Source organism: Solanum lycopersicum, chromosome 1, assembly GCF_036512215.1.
Source record: "Solanum lycopersicum chromosome 1, SLM_r2.1".
Classification (NCBI taxonomy): Eukaryota; Viridiplantae; Streptophyta; class Magnoliopsida; order Solanales; family Solanaceae; genus Solanum; species Solanum lycopersicum.
The window spans coordinates 75,125,449-75,146,363 of record NC_090800.1 but is presented as its reverse complement, the minus strand read 5'-3'; the positions used below and the strand labels follow the sequence as shown (position 1 = coordinate 75,146,363).

General features: G+C 36.8%; 2 protein-coding genes across 5 annotated transcripts; one reads left to right on the top strand and one right to left on the bottom strand.

Moving 5' to 3' along the window:
• The first annotated feature begins 265 nt into the window (after window positions 1-265).
• CIP2b (CONSTANS interacting protein 2b) lies at window positions 266-4,258 on the top strand. 4 transcript variants are annotated; one of them, NM_001316328.1, is made up of 5 exons: window positions 273-381; window positions 1,048-1,100; window positions 2,671-2,744; window positions 2,829-3,514; window positions 3,981-4,258. In NM_001316328.1, the coding sequence occupies exons 3-4, from the start codon at window positions 2,714-2,716 to the stop codon at window positions 3,488-3,490; spliced, it is 693 nt and encodes a 230-aa protein (NP_001303257.1). In that variant the 5' UTR covers window positions 273-381; window positions 1,048-1,100; window positions 2,671-2,713; the 3' UTR covers window positions 3,491-3,514; window positions 3,981-4,258. The 4 variants fall into 4 exon arrangements, with proteins under 4 accessions (XP_019067329.1, XP_019067327.1, NP_001303257.1 ...); XM_019211784.3 differs by lacking the exon at window positions 1,048-1,100 and having other exon boundaries at window positions 266-381; window positions 3,981-4,233; NM_001246891.2 differs by having other exon boundaries at window positions 2,671-3,514.
• Window positions 4,259-6,069: 1,811 nt separating this feature from the next.
• On the bottom strand, window positions 6,070-18,964 carry LOC101252921 (ATP-dependent (S)-NAD(P)H-hydrate dehydratase). Its single transcript, XM_019215101.3, has 11 exons — window positions 15,916-18,964; window positions 15,089-15,304; window positions 12,448-12,524; window positions 12,186-12,295; window positions 11,948-12,062; window positions 10,277-10,339; window positions 10,019-10,182; window positions 8,247-8,308; window positions 6,891-6,957; window positions 6,449-6,628; window positions 6,070-6,378 (listed from the first exon to the last, which is right to left on the bottom strand). Exons 2-11 carry the CDS (start codon window positions 15,192-15,194, stop codon window positions 6,354-6,356), a joined length of 969 nt encoding a protein of 322 aa, XP_019070646.1. The 5' UTR covers window positions 15,195-15,304; window positions 15,916-18,964; the 3' UTR covers window positions 6,070-6,353.
• Window positions 18,965-20,915: the final 1,951 nt, after the last annotated feature.

Below are 20,915 nucleotides of genomic sequence, written 5' to 3'. Positions count from 1 at the left end.
AAGGTGACGATAAAAGATTTGTCACTTTATAATTAAAAAATTAGTAAAAATTAATTAGGTTTTTCTTTTCTCTTTTCTTTTGTTAAAACATTTTTAACGTAAGCATGATCACAATAAAGTTCAAAATATTGGGGGCCACGTGGAGAGTTCTAGGCTATAGTAGAAAGACCATTAAAAAAGACTTGTGCTTTAGTTAGTAGTACCTTAAAAAAATAAGGTTGTACCTTTTATTTTGAATAAGTAGTTAAGTGTTAAGTATTTATTAGCTCTTCACCTGTATTTGGAATCAATATATCAATCATCTACCTCTTTGATTGAACCCTAGCTCTCACTCTCTCTTTCTCTCTCTAAAAAAAAAGCATAAAAGTTTCAATCTTTCAGGTTCAATTTCTTTTTTTTATCTGCATGTTTATGATTTTACATATGCTGGTTGAATTTTGCTTCCTTTTTTGGTGGGTGTTTGATTAAAATGGAGATTTGTAGTTAATTTAGTGAGGTTTTGTTGATTTAGACTTGAAATTTCCATTTTTTTATATGGAATCTTAGCTATGTTCTTCTTTTTTGGGGGTTATTTGGTGGTTTTGATTTGGTTATTGTAGAGATTTATGGTTGATTCTTAGTGGGGTTTTTCAGTCTGGATTTTGTGGTGATGGGTTGTTTGGTGAATTTTATTGTCAATTGAAAAAAAAATTTCCAGCTTCAATTTTGTATGTGCATGTTTCCATTTTTTCATGAATCTTGTTCTTTTTATTAAAAAAATGAGGTAGTTTTTTTGTTAGATTGGATGGAGATATATGCCTGATTTTCAGTAAGTCTTTGATCTGGTTGGAATCCCAAGTTTCAATTTTTTAAGTTCAGTTTTGTATCTGCATGTGTCTATATTTGCAACAATTTTGCTGATTATTGTTTTGTTTTTGCTGCTTGTTGTTAGTTTTGGTCGGTTCCATTTTTTGAGTGGAGATGTATGGTTTGTTTTGGGGGGCTTTCAGCTCGATTTTTTTTCAAGGTTATCGCTTGTTTGCTGATTTGTTTTCCCCTTGATGTTAGGTAATTTGATTGGAGAGGCGTATCCAGAATTTGGAGCTTCAATCAGTGGGGAGGTACTGAGTGTTTGATCGATCAGTTGTGGGTGTCTTTAGTATTTGTGAAGTGATCTTGCTCTGTGCATAAAGACACATACGTTACACGCATGCATGTGTGGGTTTATGTTTTGTGGTGATAGAACTGAAATTGAAAGGGGAGGTTTTAGCAGATGCATAATATGGTTTCTTTTGCTTGTTGATTGAAGTTTGGGGCTAGTCTTATGTTCTTGCATAGACAGGCGCATATAGGGACATGCATGTATATATGTGTTTCTTATTGATGTTTAGAGCTGAAACTTAGTTCAGAGGTTTTTGTGGATGCATAATATGGTTATTTTTGCTTGTTGATTGAAGTTTGGGGCTAAGTCTTGTGTTCTTGTAGAGACAGGCACATATGTTTTTCTTAATGATGATGTTTAGAGCTGAAATTTAGTTGAGTTTTTTGCAGATGCATAAGATGGTATCTTTTTTTGTTAAGCTGTCTTGATAGAGATGCTTCTGTTGCTGTTTCCATGTATGAATCCCTAGGAGCATGCAAATGCTTGAAAGACTCTGTTACGAATAATGCTTTATTCATGGATTGAATTCAATTTTCTTTGTTGTGTTACTTGTGGAAAGCATTTTATTCCCTATGATTTTCTTTGTGCCTGTTATTCCCGACTAAACTTCCATCTAGATTCAGAATGACCAGAAAATAACAAAGGTTTTGGATTTCCCTGTCGGTACTTGGATTCTGTGATGATACCAGGGATGGGAAGAAGTTCCTTTGTTACTACAGACAAGATTTTGATAATAGATACTTTGAATTGATGACTCTGTTAACTCTGTTATTCTGTATGAAGTGCATTGTTTTGTAGTTTTTAGTAGTTTCGATTATACTTTTTCTGTAGCTCTTTTAAATAGTGAACATGTCATTAAATTGTCCGCTCCTAGGGTGGTAGAGCCTACTACTTCTTGCACCATGAGAGCGGGCTAATGCTCATTACTATCCTTTGCCTGTTAAGGTCTTGTCTTCATTGATATGATCTATGCTATGACATGATGGAGCTTAATGACTTAATTCCTTTTACACGTCTAGGTTTCCTTCTAATAGATTATCTACATCTTTTACAGTGGAATATTTCTCATGCATAGATTTACTGCACTGGATTACTACTTGTGAATCTGCATACCCGTTATAATGGACTGTTTCTGTTATTTGGTTGAGATACTTTTCCATGCATACTCTGCATATATTTTTAAATTGTATGGTCTTTAGTAGCATCTGATGTTTACTTTGAAATGCATCTATATATTATCTTCGTGTGATTGATATCCACAGTATAGAAGGTATAGAAGTAGTGATCATAGTCAATCAGCGGGTGCAAGTGCAAGCGAGAAGTTAATAAAAGTGGATATTATTATTATTATTATAGTATCATTGTGTAGAGAACATTATGAGACAATTGAGCTCATAAGTGACATGATTAGTCAGGGCTTCCCTCGATGTGATTAACTGAATTTCTTTTGATTTGTTTGTTCAGTTCCTAATACTTGAGAAACTTTATTTGGATTCTAAAATTGTTACTTTTTTCTACCTTGCCCACAGCCTAAGTTAGCTTTGGATTCTCCAAAAGGGAATCTTGCTCAAAATGGATCAACATGGAAATGGACAGCCTCCAGGTATTGGAGTCGTTACTAGCTCAGCTCCAATATATGGTGCTCCATACCAAGCTAACCAAATGGCAGGGCCCTCTCCTCCTGCAGTTTCAGCTGGTGCAATTCAATCTCCTCAAGCAGCTGGTCTTGCTGCTTCGTCAGCTCAGATGGCGCAACATCAGCTCGCTTATCAGCACATTCATCAGCAGCAGCAACAACAGTTGCAGCAACAACTCCAGACTTTCTGGGCAAATCAATATCAAGAAATCGAGCATGTTACTGATTTCAAGAATCATAGCTTGCCATTGGCAAGGATCAAGAAAATCATGAAAGCGGATGAAGATGTTAGGATGATATCTGCTGAAGCACCAGTCGTATTTGCTCGTGCCTGTGAGATGTTCATACTTGAATTGACACTGCGTGCATGGAACCACACTGAGGAGAACAAAAGGAGGACGCTGCAGAAAAATGATATCGCTGCAGCCATAACAAGGACTGACATATTTGATTTCTTAGTTGACATTGTCCCAAGAGAGGACTTGAAAGATGAGGTGCTTGCAACAATTCCTAGAGGAACGCTTCCTGTTGGAGGCCCAACTGAGGGTCTGCCATTCTATTATGGCATGCCACCACAATCTGCTCAACCGATTGGAGCTCCAGGGATGTACATGGGAAAGCCTGTCGATCAAGCTCTGTATGCCCAGCAGCCCCGCCCATATATGGCACAGCCAATTTGGCCCCAGCAGCAGCAACCACCCTCAGATTCTTAAGCAGCTCAAAGCTTAGATTACAGGGTAAGCATGATGTTATCCATCACTGGAGTTATCCTGTCATTTGTTCTTCCTTTTGTTGATGCTTTAGTCCTGCCTAGGCCTCTTAATTTGCTACTGCTACATCTTTAAAATCATGTGCTATTCTTATTTACCTGGAACCCTATGCCATGTCGGTTCGGTCAGCCTGTGATTTCTGGTGCAGGAATTGATTAGAATTTGAATCCTTTTTGCTTACCTTTTGGGGTTTCCAACCGAGTTGGTAACTGTGTGTGTGGGGGTAAGGGTTTTGCTTATCAACCCCATTTGCAGGGCTTTTTAACTACTACCTGAAGGCTTGGCAAGGGAAATGCTATGATGTTGACTTATTTAACAAGTCTGAGATCTCATTAGTAGTCACCCTGCGCGTTTCCATTATTGTTTATGCGGTTAATTAATATATTGCGTGTTACTCCCCAACTAATCCCTGATTTTCATGTGTCATCTGCAGAATCCAGAAGCTAGGAGCAGTGAGTAGTCTGAGTAGCGAAGTACTGGAGAACACATAGCAGTCTGCATACTTTGAACTTTATTTTAATATATATCGACATGAAGCACTAGTTATTAAAAGTCGAGTGTTCCCTTAGTGTAGCTAAAACTTTACACCATGAGCTTGATGTTCTTGGTGATGTTTATGAACAAATATGTTTTTAAGTGTGTGATTTAAAAGTAAAACCTGTTGTAGGTTTCTTATGTGTTTAAAACCTGGTGTAGGTTTCTTATACGCAACTCCGTACCCTCCACCTTGCCCCTTTTTTTCGCCTTTCTGAATTTTGTAGCTCAACGCTGCTTTTCAAATGCAGCTCTTAGGAAGTTGAGGGCAAAGCCTGTATCTGATTTAATACGTTAAGCTCCTGTAAGATTCTTTGATGGCCTGACCTGGCAAAATTTAAACCCATTTCGTTTTTTCTAACTTGTTTTTTGCTGTTTGGTTAGTAAGAAAGAAATACTAATGACAATACTATGACATCGAGGATCGGAGAGTTAGGTCCGGGGTTAGGATTGGGTTGAGAGTCTCGAGCTTGGGGTCTCAAGTCCGTTCCTTGGATGGGCTGAAGATTGTTGGTTGGGTCCTGAATCAAAATTGAGGTTGGGAGTCACATTTCCAGTCGGGTTAGGAGTTAGGTCCCTACCTTGACTCAGGACCTAGTTTTTCTATGCCGACCATGACTAGAGACCTGAATTCTGACCCGAGCGACCTTGGCGTTGATACAAGACTCGACCTTGACTCCTATCTAGAGACCTCAGATTCAATTAGAGACCTGAGATGTCGACCCCTGCCATGGTCTGACCTGAGACTCTATCGTCTAGCACAACTCCAGGAGATCGGGCCCTCAAACCCAACTCCAACTTTGACCCTAACTAGAGAGCCAACTTTTAAACAAACTCTTGACCCCAATTCTCTCTAGAGACTTGGAACATAAGATCTAACCTCGATTTGGGACTCGGCTCCTGTTCCTAAGTTGGGTTTGACTCCTGACCCCAACTCTCGATCTGCGACTTGAGAGCCAATCCAATTTGAAGGATCATGGTTTTCGAGTATAGTGACTGAGTCAGAATTTTCACTAAGGGTGTTAGTGTTGTTTATAGAGAAGAAAATTATGAGGATAATTGGGCTTGAATTCGCTCGTGTCCTCAAGGAATTTTCGCGACAAATTAACTACTTGATTAAACCTTAAACTTGTTTGAGGAGGTGTTAACACTATGATGTAATTTTTTGGCAAAGGGTTATCGCTTGACACTCCGCGATGACCCTTGGGCAAGGTGGCTCTGCCCCTGCAGTCAAGTAGGGGTCTGTGGGTGAGGTTGAAAGAGATTCTTTTTTTAAAATAAAAAAATTTACTTTACGTACAAAAGTCATTTTTCTTACCTTAAGAAAATAAGTTTGTTTAATCAATCAAAGAGGAAAAATATTTCCTTTCGTTCCACACACACTTACGGTCCCCATTTGTTTTTCACACAAAAAGTGAATCCACCTGTCATTTGCTTGCATGTTAAGACGTTCGTCCATTCTTCGTCACTATGTTACAAAAAATTAATGGTGACTCCATCTTTCTCAATTCTTGGGTCCGTGCAATCTCTTATTAAATTATTTTTAGAAGCAATGATCACTATACAATATGAATTCGTTAATTTAGAGAACTCTTTAACTTCATTTAATCATTCCTTTTTGAAGATAAATTGGAAGAGAGCAACCAACTATGGTTATTTTAAGTGTGTTCAACTCAAATTTTGTAACTTCATTTAGCATAACTGGATCCAAGAATCTAGTGAATAAGTTTTTCCTTCCTTTTCTCTACCAATAAGAAAAACCAAAGGCGTAGAACCAGGAAGAGATTATTGATAAACTAATCCAATAAATTCCTATATAATTTCTTAACCGAAAAGATTAAACACGAGATGCATTATCATTTACTCACGTATGTTGAATGATTGCAGGTTCCTACTCAAGGCAATGGATCATCGATAAGAGGTTCCGAAAGGTTAATATGATACCAGACTATATAGCAAGCAATGGGATGACCTAGGATGAACATTAGTTTAGTTGGAGCTAATAATGTATTCTGAAACTCGTCTCCTTCACTGCTGGATAACATTTGAATCAGTGCCAAAAAAAAGCTAAAGTCTATGATTATTGAGAACACACTAAACAAATGCAGTTGGAGTCTTTATTCACACCTCAGTCTTATTACTTATTAGCATCAAAAGAGTCTTTCTACTTGTGGTTTCTGTTCTTTTCCCCTCTTTAGTCTTTTGCCATTGAACTGCTTCTTCTAGTAAAGTTGAAGTGTTGCGCTTCCAAGAACCCTCCATTAAGTTTCTACTAGACTGGGCATATTTCCTGCAAACTGAGAGAAAAGTGCAAGTTGGAGTTGATGTTCTAAATAGCGAGTAAAAAAGGATGCAATAAACTCCTACCTTATTCCCAAGCATTCAATAATATCACCAGTGAGTGTAGACCTTTTCTTATTGTCAAATGCCATTGATGCTGCCTTTCTCAGTAAAGCAGATCCAGCAACACATCCTAGCATGGTTGGGTTCATGCTTACCTCCCCTTTAGCAGCACACTGACAGGCCCAGGATAGGAACACTGCAACACTGCACGTTTACATGTCAAGATTAAGTAGCACAGTTGCATAGGAGAGAGTCACAGGGATTGCAAGTTAAAGTTGACCAGTGTTGTGAAGTTGCATTCTGCTAATGAATGCACATTGAGTTTTATTTTTTTATGCACTGACAAGAAATATAAATAAACACATGCGTCTATAGTAATTGTGGAGAATCAGACAAATAACATGTTGTAATTGATTAAACCACTCTGAGGATGGTAATCCATATGTATGGTAGAACATATAATTACCTCCCTGAAAGTATGTCACCCTGTCCACCACAGCGCCGTGGAGAACCATAAATACTCACTGCACAAGCTGCATATCACATATCGTTAGTTAGCTCGTGACTTCCAAAAATAATGAAGTAACCATTCCATAAACCTTGCTCCTCTTGAACTCAGCACTTAAGGAGTGCATTGTAATCATAGACACCATCTGTTGGCGTTGCGTATCTTTTTTAATTCTAACATAGGAGCTAAAAGATGCATATAAGCATTTGACGTAATTACAGCCAGCATTTATACATGCAATACACCAACTATATCCATTCCATCAAACTATCGGAAAAAATGGAAGACAACATATCAATAGAGAAAATGTTGCCTATAAACTTTTAATACTGGGAACTCTAGGTTGGTAGTTTGCCCTGGAATTCCTTCAAATAAAGCACAGTGAATGGTGCACCATCCTCAATAAACAAATCTAGCACTGCAAAGTTCAGATAATGAGCCACCAAATAGATATAGAGCACAATACTAGCTGCAATTTCCGTCATATGAAGATCTAATGTTGCAAATACGCCAGAAGCACTAGAAGTAGCATAATAGATAGGTAACAACTCAACATCAAACTCAAGCCACTATTGAAGGATTTTTGGAGGATTTTCTCATAAATAGCCTTATTAAACAGCATCCTACTTTGAAACTTAAATTGGTCTCAGAGTTCATCTCTTCTCAAAATTTTCCGTGGCTCCGTAAGCCATCTCTTTTTCTCTTTTTTTTTCAACACAACAAACTTAGGATAGAAGATTGTGAAAAGGTTGTCTTATGGGTACAAGTATTTTTAACATAAACTCATAGAAAAACTGGGGCCTAACCATGTCCCCAACCTCATAGTTATAGTTAAATGTTCTTCCCCAGAATCTAAGGCACTTTAGAAAGTAATGGAAAAACTTCATCTGTTTCTAACCTGATGCTTCATTTCAAATCAAAATGGAAAAGAAATATCCAATACTACTGAAAATCTTTTTAAAATATGCTTACATTGATTGAGCATCAGTTTATTAGCACGTCTGAGTAGTTACTTTCACAATAAAGATTCAGATTTACAGCTTCAAAATCCCTACAAAATATAAGTCCTACATGATCATTTTCCTCACGTTTGTACAAGTCTCATAACTAAGTTAAGTAGAAAATAGACTAGATACTCTCCTCCTCTGAATAATGACAGCAGGAGTCCCAACTTTTTACGCATCATGAAAATATGCAGGTGGAACTCATACCGAAAGCACAAAAAGCCTTGTTCATCCGAGCAAATAACTAATCTATGCAATCCAAATGATTATATCATCTGCAAAAGGCCATTAAACAAAGAAAAATCATTACCTGTTTTACCATCGCTGACAAAGTCCGATTTCCCTTTCCGCAAGATTGTAACACCACCGATCCTGATCAAACAAATATGTTACCCATTGCAATACTAGTAATAAAAGTGATAAATCCAACGAGATGAATCTTGACAGCTATAAACTGGCCAAGAGAAAGATAGTTATATTATAGATGTATATCCTCATAAATCAGATCGAAACTAGAGGAAAAGGGTATAGTGGTTGCAGACCTCTCAACCGTGTATTTATAAATCCGAATTGCTTTACTTTTTCCATATTATAACCAAGAAATGCCAGAGCACCAGCAGCACACGGTTTGAAACTCGGCTGATATTGGGCCATCCCTCTAACCTCCTCCACTTAAATATTTAGTTTTTGTTTGTGACAGGGTTAGAACCCATAACGTGTGCATAACCCTCATATTACGCATTGCACTCTTACCACTAGACCAAAATCCTAGGGACCCCAGTGGCTTTACTTTTTGAGACTCCACTATAGTCTGCTACACATGTGCAAAGTCAGCAAAAATCTAGCAGGAAAATGTCAAGAGTTTATCTTTTACAAGATAAATCTCAAGTTTCTATGACCCAGTTTTTTTTTCTGGGGATAATGATATACCCAGACCAACTTGTGTACCACTCGACTAATCCACCTAATCATCCTAAATGTTTTTGTTTGAACCTGGATCTCTGAGTTGGTAAGCTTATTTCCCAACCAATTTTCATACCCCTGTGAATAAACCCAGAGTTATATGATATATATCGTATTTCACACACCAACCTGAAACAAAGTTACTAGGAGGTGCATTGTCATTTCTTCCCCAAGGGAGGGAAAATCTGAGAGTCGGCTGGGGCTATTTTATGCTATTTGTCTAACCTCATCGCCTGACAAGCATGAGAAGTCACTTCCACTTCTTCTCAAGCAAGGGTCGGTAAGTTCTTCAGCAGGCTTCCTCTATATTCTATTAAACATATAATGTCATCTTTTGTACTCTAAAGGAGCGAAGATTTATAAGGTATAGAATAGGTCTCGACACAGCTTTTAACCTATAACAATGAATTTATAGGAACAGAATAATTGGCTGACTGTTCTTATACAGCAAAAATCTTTTTTACAAGATAAATCTCAAGTTTCTATGATCTAGTTCTTTTTTCCTGGGGATAATGGTATGTCCAGACCAACTTATACACAACTCGACTAATCCAATAACAGCCACCTGCCTGAAACAAATAGATCATCCTAAATGATGTCGTATGAACCTGGATCTCCGAGTTGGTAATCTTATTTCTCAACTACTTGTCATATCCCTGTGAATAAACCCAGAGTTATATGATATATATCCTATTTCACACACCAACCTGAAAAAAAGTTACTAGGAGGTGCATATGTCCTTTCTTCCTCAAGAGAGGGAAAACCTGAGAAGGCCGCTGGGGTGATTTTATGCTTTTGGTCTACCCTCATTGCCTGACAAGCATGAGAAGTCACCTCCACTTTTTCTTAAGCAAGAGTAAGTAAGTTCTTCACCAGGCTTCCTCTTTATTCTATTAAACATATAATGTCATCTTCTACACTCTAGCAGAGTAGTAGTTCTGTAATAACTAGGTTTTGACACACAGCTTTTAACATATAACCATGACCTTGAAGGAACAGAATAATTGCCACACTATACTTTAAGATCATGTAACTTTGGACGTCTTCTAAATCATTGTCACTAGCAAATTTCAGAGGACAAACAGCAGGCAAAGATGAGATATGGATTTGAAAGCTCACCCTTTTGCAAGAGATAGCAACTGATCGGTTCCATTTTCGTCATTTACCTCAGAATTTAGTACTTTCTGAACAAGCCGTTTATACTCATTCACATTTGGTGTCAGCACTGCTAAGGGATAACCACTAACCAGATCAAGACAATTAGTCACCAGATAAAGCCCATCCTGATAAAACAAAGACCGCCGGATGGCGTATCAAGAGAGTAACACCATATGGAATATCAGAGAATTAGCTCACAATTTATCAATGTCATCATACCCCATCTATAACCATTGGGACATTGCGCTCTCTTGCATGCTTCATGATATTACTTACACAATCCTGGAAGAATATACATGTAATTAAAATCTAATTGTACCAAAAGAACCCACAAAAGAAAGTGAAAGCATAAAAGGAGAAAAGGGAGATTTTCTGCACATATATTTGAAGTAGCATGGGTCCTTAAGAGCCTATTTGTATGGGCTTATAGCTTATGACTTATAAGCTGAAAGTCATGAGTTAGGATTTCTAACTTGTGACTTTTGGCTTCAAAACAAATGGTTAAAAGTACTTTTTTATACTACCCAAACACTACAAAAGTACATAAGAGGTATTTTGACTTAAAAGCACCTAAAACAAGCCAATCCAAACGGACTCTAATTCAAGACAATGGCAAGATTGATGACGATGTCATGCATCATAACGGTATGAGGTGGATGAAATGGAGGCTCATCTCTGGGTGACGTCTGATAAGAATGTACCACAAAAACTTAAATGTAAGTTCTACAGAGTGGTGGTTAGGCCGACTATGTTGTATGGGGTAGAGCGGCCTCTGGAACTCCTTTTTCTCGGTAAGGATAGGCACGAAGTCACTCGACTGAAAGGAGAGGGAACAACCACAATGTTACACCCCAAAACTATACGGAGCCCTTCCGAATGACCTAGAATATAGTCTACCTCACTCCTTCTTGGCTAGTCTAGTAGACTCTATTCGCCCGTGGAGGTGAGTGGAGGAAGCTGTGAAGCTTCTAACTCTAATTACCAACTCGGGACTATATTAAGCTAGTTAAGAACTTTCGTGTTCAAAAGATGGGAGCAGCAGAAAAGGAGATGTTTGAGGTGGATGTATGGGCATACTAAGAGATAAGATTCGAACGAAGATATCTGGGAAACCAAATGAATTGTGAGGGCTTAAAATAGCTGCTCCATCTCATGTTAAAACTGATATATTTGTATGTTTCTAAAATACCAACTTTTCATGATCATGTACTACCCTTTATATTCCTGGACACACAAAGTTACATAGACTTCCAATATTTTACCTTGCAATGATATTTGTTTAAACCAAAAAGAGAATTGAAACAAACCAGATTGATATTTACAGCAGACAGACATTTTGCCTTTTGAAGTAGTAGTTATTCATATCAGCTAAAGAGAAGGCCAGGAAATAGGAAAATGTGACAAATGACACCAAGAAGTCAACTTTTCCCTGTGTACAGAAGACCAGAATCCCCTACCATATTGCCAAACATTTGTCTTTAGCTAGATGAACACAAAGATAAAGGCAAATATTTGGCAATATGGTAGGGAATTGGAACTCATTACAAAGATGAAGTTCACTAGTTTCGCATTATTGGAAAAATAAAGAGAGTGAACCATTTATGCAGCAGAAAGGACAGAGATTCAGTCAGAGAAGTGCATAAACATTAAGCATACTCGAGATCGTGATGTTTGGACCAGAGCAATGGAGTAGCATTTATTATACTTGCCAGCATTTGACAACAAATAAACATTAAATTAATTCTAAACCTCCCAAAATTAGGTGAAAAAGATGTGATCTCGTTGAATGAGTGATTAAAACAAAGCATTTGTGGCAACTGAACACTATGAACACCCAAGCATCACTGCATCGGATGTAAGGCTGGAAGGTCTCGAGTAAAAGAAGCACACCAGGAGAAACGGATCTCTTCCAAGGCCTGGACCAACAACAAGACAATCAAACCTCTCTATCCACTTCTCAACTTCAGCGATCACTTTAGCTGATATGGAACTTTTCTCCTCGTCCCTGGAAGAATCCTTTGATCAATGTCAGCACCCTCATAATCAAAATTTATGATGCTTCAATAATGGAAACTAAAGAAACACGCTAAGAATGTGCACTTAGAGTAATTTCGTAACAAAGGCTCACCTGATACTGTAGGACTCTTCTAAAATAGGGTGCACAATTAACTCAGGACTGTAGCTTTTTATTACAGGAGCAGCATCTTTAGTACAGAATACATGAGATAAATCTGCACCCTGTCGTATAATTGCATAATCAATTATTTAAATTGTAATAAATTTAAATAATTTGATACTGAAAAAGGATGGTTTATTTTTCCCTGGGATGGTGTGGGGAGTGAGGAGGAGGAGCGAGTTTGACGAAAAAAGAAGCCATGTAAAGAACTAACAATCTTTAAGGCTGAAATTGCAGAGAAGTATGGTGCACCAGTGTATTCTCGACAGCCACCAACAACAGCTATCTTACCTGATTGGGAAACAGAGCTCAGAATTTAGCAATCAAGAAGCACCATAAAGGAAACATCATGGCAGAAACATTAAAATTTTTGTGAAGCTCAATGATCAAAGTCATGCTTCTTTTCTGTAAAAAATGCCAATACTCCGAAAAATTTCACACACAAAACAGGAAAACATAAGCGATGCAGTTCAATTCTGATGGGCACTACATTAGCCATTCGGATTTTATGTTAATCTTATCTTTTCTGGTATTTCCAAACATCAAAATTCATAAAACTATAAAGTAGTCATAGAACGTATAAAATGTACACCTTTGTCTAAAGATAATGGAAGAGGGGAAAGTAAGAATAGTACGTTTTGATACACAAAGGTCAGTTAAAATGACAATCATCAATGAACTTCGTCTGATATCTGTAATGATAGAAACTCAATAAAGTTCTGTTACCACTCGAGCTGAGATCAAACTTTATTTCTTACTTCTACAAAGGAACTGAGGTATAAATGTACACCTGAAGGCATTGCCTCAGACCTCCAGCTGTTGCAGAGATTCAACAACATACCCAGTGTAATCTCCCAGTGGGATCCGAGGCAGTTGTTCCAGAGATAAAGACTTCAAATTCATCAAAAGACTAAATGCAATTTGGTACAACTTGCCTCAAGCTGAGACCAAATCAAATATTGAAATGTGATGGAATTCGCCAAATAGCATAGATAAAGAAAACGCAAATAATCGTGACAGACCAAAATCTATAAAGGATTTGATTAATTGTATTACTCAGCATAAAAAACTTCCAGCAAAGTTCAATAGCATCAAAATACTGGAGAGAAATAGTAACTCAAATTTCTGGAAAAGGAACCTGGGGTAAATTCCTCCCCTTTCTTAAGTCCAAATAGAATTCATGGTTACTTCCCAAGGACCCCAGCTAATATAATCAAATTAATATGACAAGAATTATGTTTTAATTGATAAATAGACGTGTTAAAACATAATTAAATAAATAAAAGTGCTTCCTCCTTACTATTTAAAATTTTAAAGGGAGAGAATTCTCAATACAACCAAAGCAACCAAGAAGAAAGAATCAGACGAAGAAAACAACCAAAAGACCAGTTTAAACCTTCAAATGAAGCATTTCACACAATTCAACATGCTATTGGAGCAGGAAAAGGTTATGAGTTTGAGTCGTCCTGCCACCAATCATAAAGGACATCCATGTTTTGGCCTTAAAAAAATACAACATACTCAGTGTAATCCCAATATACCACAGGTGAGGCCATTAGGTCAGGGTAGAATGTTGGCAGACCTTAGCCCAACCTCTTGGAAGTAGAGATGTTTTTGGAAGACCCCTAGCTGAGGTAACAGATATCAAAAACATACAGAAGTAAAGCAGGCATAACAAATGCTAGAGGAAGCATTACACAACATTCATTAAAAAGAACAGTAACAACAACAAAATAATGTGATAACCAAAGCACAAGAAATAATCAGTAGCAACAAAAAATCGAGGGACAAGAAAATACATGAATTCTACTAATACTACCAGTATTAAAGGAGAATCAGGTATGATGCACCAAACCACCAAGCCTATCTCACTATAAAGTGAGAGAACACTCAATACCTACTGGCCTTCTACTTTAATCCGCGATCTTCATATCCGCCTATCTAAAGTTGTGGCCTCAGTAAGCTAAAGATGTGTCATATCCTATCTAACCACCTTTGCTAAATACTTCTTATGTCAACCTCTATCTCTTCTTACACCCATCAATGCCATCCTCTCACACCTCCTCATAGGGGCCTCTACGCCTCTCTACTTCACATGCCCAAACTATCTCAATCTCACTTCCTCATGTTGTCTACCATGGGGGTCAGTTATACCTTGCCTTGGTTCTTTATTTCTAATATTTATCTCCTAGTATGTCGACATATTCCCCTCAGCATTCTCATTTGCGTAACCCTTGTCATTTGGACATGAGAGCTCTTAACTGGATAACACTCCGTCCCATACAACATAGTTGACTTAAGCACCACTATATAGAACTTAGCTTCAAGTTGAAGTGGCCTTCTTATCACACGGGCCCCAATGCGAGCCTCCATTTCTTCCATCCCCCATCTATTCTATGTGTGACATCACCATTGATCTCTCCATTTCCTTAGATTAAAGACCAAAGATACTTGAAATTTTCTTTCCTGAGGACGGCCTGTGTGCGAAGCCTCACTTCCATGGCAGCCTTACACGTTACGACGCTAAACTTGCACTCCAAGTATTCAGTTTTGGTTCTGCTAAACCTAGATAATTTAGACTCCAAGGTTTGCCTCCAAACCTCCAGCAGACTCAACGCTGACCATTGACCCCTGGGTCAACCCCATCATGACGGGAAAGAGCTCTGAGTCTCCTCCAACTATCCTCACCCAGGTCTTAGCTCCATCACACGCCAACAGAAAGGAATGTGACCCACAAATAAGGATGCTTGTAAAGACATTACTAAATAAAAGTGTTAACTCTCTAATACTTTAAACATATAGATCCGGGGTAAGCATTTCAATACAAGTTAATAGTAGTCAAAAAGAAGATTTACCCGCTTGGCCTTTATGTTTAGTTGATTCAAGACCCGGAATTATTGATCTCAAAATGCTGACAGAGTCGGCCTCCAAGCTTGGCCCACTACTCATTACAGATTGCATTCTAATACTCTGAAAATTGAAGTTTTTCTTCTTAGTAGAACCTCCCAAACACCTTATCAAAAACTGCTGCCTCCTGCTGACAGCCGCAGAGTAAGCCAGCTTTAATTTATCTGCCAGTGGAAGATTAATTAATATCAAATCATCAAGAGGTAATATTCATATATGGGATATGCAAGCCAAAGATATATCATCTTTGAAGGATTAAACCAGAAAATTATTTGAAAGCAAAAAAAAATTAAAATGAGATTATGGAAGTAAATTTTCTTGCAACTATTGCTATTTCTTCTTCCTACTTATCATTTACACAGAAACACAGCCAAAACCATTAATTTTGACTTAAGTGAAAGAAACTTGACTTCTAAGTTCTTACTCAAAACTGACGAAATAAAATGAAGATTCCAATTTGATTTCTTGAAATAAATGTAGTCGACTAGAATTTGCAATGCTGTAAGTTAAGACAGACCATATATACTATTATATCAATCAACTAGCTATACAATTTTTCCATATCCATTACGCTCTATTCGGGACCATTTTACTCTAATACAAAGAAATATCCATCTCCCACCGAGAAATTCCCAGAAATTTCGAATCATACATTGGCAAAACCAAAGCTTCCCCTTAACAGTCACTAAAATGGCAACCGATAGCTGAAATTGATTACTTCCAAGTGAAAGATTGAGAATTGATGGAAACTACGAAATGGTTTGTGCAAACTTACCTCTGATGAATTATCGGAGGGGATGAAGATGACCAATTTTTCTACACTTCAGCAGAAGTGTTCTTTGTGTTTGTTCTCTGGAAACTTTGATGGTTTTGGTTTTATAGTTAAATCTCATTCAGCCCCTGAAAAGATATAAAACTTCTATTTTCCCCCTATGAAATTCTTATTGGGAGAGATTGCACCCTTCAATCTTTTTATTGTTAAATCGAAACTTAATTTTTATTTTATTGAATATTTGATTGGATATAAATTTATTTTTGAAATATATGAATTTGGGATCGGATAGTATATCAGATTTTCTTATATTTAAAAATCAAAAATCATATATTTTATATTTAGTCCTAGTATTATAAATATTAATAAGTTGAAATTTTATACGTTCAAAGAAAAAAAACTCTTAAAATAATAAAATTTTATATGTCAACTATACATTCTATCAATCCAAATCAAAAACGAAAATTGGAAATATCCAAATCGATTAAGTAATTACATAAGTAACATTGGCCAAAAGTACAAACTTAGCTTTCTAAAGCATAATATAGTTAATAAGAATAATTTTATTAATTTCTAAAGCATATAATTAATAAGAATAATTTAGTGAATAAAAGTAATTTCTTAAAAGTAAAATGAAAAGAAAGGAATATAATAAAGATTATAGTTAGTCATCTATTTGGTATAATGAAATTTTTAAATTTAAAATGGTTACAAAATCTTTCAAGAAAAGTGACCATCTTTATAAGTTGTACTAATATTTACTCTGTGTAATCAATTTTAAAGTAAGAAAAATACTAAATACAAAAATATTATATAAAATTAAAAAAAAAGTTTTAGTTTGATTAACATTTCAATCTTTTTTTTATATTAGTATAAGATATGGGCTTAAAAACGAAAACGCCCAAAACTCGAATTCAAGAATCAGGTCGGAGGTGAAAGCAGCGGTGGAAGGAGGATGAGGGATACGGCAAAAATGAAAACTTTTAGATCTGCGTTAGTAGTAATTGGTGCGGTAGCATTTGGGTATCTGAATTTGCAGATCATGTTCAAACCCTTTCTAGAGAAAACACAAGCACAGCAAGCTCTTCTACAATCTCAATCATCACAACAACAAAACCAGACTGATTTTCATCAATCTGAGTCAGAACAAAACTGATGACCCTTTCAATTTGTTCTCAATTTTCAGCTCTGTAGCTCTTTTTTTTTAAAAAAAAATCAATATTTAAGCTTATTATGGTGTCAACTAACTGTTGTTAAGAATATGTAGCTGATTATTGGGAACTATATCTGTGTGACCAAATGGTGTATCCAGTATGTTAGCTCTGTGGGTGTTCCACTTATTTATCACAATTGATTTGGACTTGGTATAAATATATAGTACATAAGTTTCAGCTCTATTTATAGTCTGAATTTGGAACTTCTTTGGAAGTAGAGAGGAACATAATCTTGTCAATGGAGGTAGACTAAGGTAATTAGTGTTTGTTTTGCCAAATTATAATATTTATAATAAAGGAATTGGAGGTTAATCTTTTGCTAGTTTTTTTTTTCTTTTTTCTTTGATACTGTTTGTAATGCTGCAGTGCTGTTTATGTGGTTGGAAATGAAGAAGGGGTAGCCTAATTTGACTTGGTATATAGAGTTGGAACTGGGGACTCTATCAAGCTTTAATTAGTTTGATAGTTCTGTGGACTGTATCTAACATTAGCTCATGTTTGAATTTGGTGACTGGTTAAACAACTGAAATTCTTTTGTCACGATTTTAACCAATTTATATAAGCTTCAAAGCATTTACCATTTCAAGAGCTGAGGAGTCGATGATACTTCCTATTAGTTGTAAGAAGGGTTAGCTGTAGGTGACATAAACATGATCATTTGATTCTTCGAAAGAGTTGGTAAACCAATGACTTTGGTTACTTAATCAGTAATCTCCGTTACTTGCATTGTCAAATAGCCAGAAGCTTTAACTGAAGCCAAGGAAATTTATGTGTCAAATACCTGCAAGACTAGTAAGGTGCCTAAGCGTCTCCATTTCAGTTCTATAGTACAGAAACCTCATGTTTGCTATTGTGTAACACTGTTGGAGAACAGAGAGTTTTACTCGTGTTTATCTCATAGAAGGTTATAGGGATATTAGAAAATTTTAATGAGGCACTGGTTCAGTTCTTGTATTCCAGTTGGAGGAAGACATCTTAGGTTAACATAAAATGGGGAAAGTAAATAATCATGTTTAAGTAGCTCACTCCTGGAGAGAGTTAGGAGGGCTTTTGTGAGAGCTTTGGTGGGATTTTCAAACAACACATGTTTTCTAGTACGACCTTGTTAGAGGTTCAACTACTGGTTTGACACATTGATGGGAGAATTTCTCCTAGTGACCAACTTCAACAGTTCCTGTTTTGTTAATAAAACCAGGACTTATGTATTTGAAGCGATGCCACCTACCAAAATATGTATCAGAAGTTAGCACCTGAATGCAGAATCTGACATGCAGTTGTTTGGATTGTAAGACTCTGAAGTGTTTATCTGTGGGATTTGGAATAGAATGCTAATCAAACTTCCCGGAGAAGATTTAGAAGGCAAGAATTATGGAGATGGATATTTGTTTTTTTTTTATAGTTGTGGAGTCTGGGCCTGCTTACCACGACATACCTGTCACCTCCCTTCTAACAACAGGTACTAGGTAACTCTATCTACCAAGACTAGAACAGATCTTCTTACAAATCACCTAGTGTTGTGTCTGTGCTGAGATTCGAACCTGAGACCAATTATGGAGATATTATATACAGGAATAGGCTAGGAAGCATTTTAATGTTTATTCCTAACTGCAAAATCAAAGATTAAAAAAAGAGAGATTATACATCTTTGGTTGTGTTCTGCATAGAGCCAGGAGAAGAACTGAATCACCTTTGCTACATTTTCAAGTTTTGATATGGCTGTCTGTGTCAGAGAGTGATAGTACAATAATCATTGATTAATATGGAAGAGCTCCTTGTCAGATTATCTGGTTCCTTGAATGTTCACTACTTTGTATTAGATCTCAAATAAACAGCAGCTTCAACTGTAACAGAGGAAATTTGTGATTTAAATACCAACTAGACTAGAACAGTAATTAAGTGTCTCCATCTCGCTTCTGTAGTGACCTTTTGATGGCTGTATATTCAATATTGATTGGTTTTATACAATAGTGAGGACAAATAGAGGCTTGGAGGGATGGTAGAAACTTCAAGAGAAACTGAACTCGACTATTTATCTCACTTGGAGGAAGATAAAATGTGCAATTTTAAGTAGCTTACCCTCGGAGCCCCCCAGGAGCGCAGCTCATTACGTGTGTGTTACATGCACATCATAAATTTTGAACTCTGCCGCAAGCAAAACTTGGTATTTAAGTGGGGTAGGATAGAGGGTGGCCTCATAATTCACTGAGTTGAGAAGCTTAGGAGTGTCATTATGAGAGTTTGGGTGGTAGAATATATATTCTTGTAGGGCCTGAATGGAGAACTGTTGACGCAGTTGTTTGGGTTAAGGATTTTGACATAAATGCTAATCAGGTAGGATCAACAAAGCAAGGATCAATTTGGGAGCTTAGATATAAGCTGGTTGGAGTACACAAAGTTTGTTAAGCATTTTAACATAAGATGCCTAAGTTCACAAATACAAAAAAAAAAAAAGAAACAGAGATTCTGCTTAGTTGATATATATTCTGTTAAGGAGTCGGGAGAAAAACTGAATCAACTGTGCAACATTTCAAGGATTCAGAGTAGTTGTCTCAAGTCTACCTTTTAATCCTTTTTTTTTTTTTTGGTTTATGCATTTAATGAGGCAAAACACTAGTAAATAATGCTATGGTCTTGGTTGTAAGGGGTATGAAAGGAAAAATGGTAGGACGTCTTCTAATGCTGTGATGCGAGTGCTGCAGATATAGAAACTGACATACTTCTTGAATCTTGACAGTATAGGAAGTCCCCGGGAAGTGGGAAGTCGGATGCAAAGCACATATTTATCTCGTCTATTTTACAGCTTACTGTCCATCTCAAAGTGTTTAGGAGATTGGATGAGTGACTGTCCAGTTACCATCTATGTTGCTCGGACTCTTCAAAAATGTTGCCACATCCGTGGCGGATCCTCCACTACTTGTGAAGGATTTGACATACACCATCGACATTATTAAAGAGTCTAAGCAACACAAGCTATCATAATTAAGGAAATCTAGTTGAGTATCAGGTAAGTGATGAAAGTGGTCCCTGGAAGGGCACTCCATAAATGGGGCCAGTTTGTAGCCATAATATCTAAGTTGGTACTGGTAAGGATCAATGAGGGCCCTGATCAGCATGGAGTCTTCCCTTGATATCTTGCACTAGCTTACTGTTGACAAATTTTATTTTATTAGGTACACAGAACTTACAATCAGAGAATTTTGCTGTCCAAACTATCTTCCTGGCTCAAACGTTTGCACTAGATACACCTGTGCTCGAGTCAGCAACAAAACCAGAATCACATCGAGTTTCCGGCTTCCTCTCATCTAAAGGATTACAGGAAAAAGATGATCCCCATAACATATGAATACTCAGTGTTAATTATTGGCTATCTATTTCTTGGTTAATATGTATAATAGAAATGTATATTGCACATATATGTCTTATGATTTACTTTTCATACGTATATATTAAATCTTGAATACCCTTTAACAACTTCTTGGCTTCGGCAATGATAGCATGAACATAAAGGCTACATTTGTTATTTATGGGAAGAAGCATATTTTGGTCATGATATAATCTTGATGAAAGAAAGCTACATAATTGTTAAGAGAATGATATTAGACAGTTGGCTTCTTGATGTACATGGTATCTAATTGTGTTTATTAAATTTTCAACATTTTGCTTAAGTATGATTATAATAGTCGGTATGATTAGGTAAGGGCAGGGACAAGTGATTGAATCTCAGAAACAAGGAGGAATGGTGTGTTTACTTCATAGACCTATAATTGACTTATTTTTGCAATGGCCACA

Bases quoted from the DNA above. Each gene is read 5' to 3' on its own strand.
- CIP2b (NM_001246891.2), top strand. From the start codon at position 2,714: ATGGATCAACATGGAAATGGACAGCCTCCAGGTATTGGAGTCGTTACT.
- LOC101252921 (XM_019215101.3), bottom strand. From the start codon at position 15,194: ATGCAATCTGTAATGAGTAGTGGGCCAAGCTTGGAGGCCGACTCTGTC. The intron at 10,183-10,276 runs GTATGATGACAT...TTGTTTTATCAG, and splicing joins TCCCAATGGTTATAGATGGG to GATGGGCTTTATCTGGTGAC. The intron at 6,629-6,890 runs GTAATTATATGT...GTAAACGTGCAG, and splicing joins GGTGACATACTTTCAGGGAG to TGTTGCAGTGTTCCTATCCT.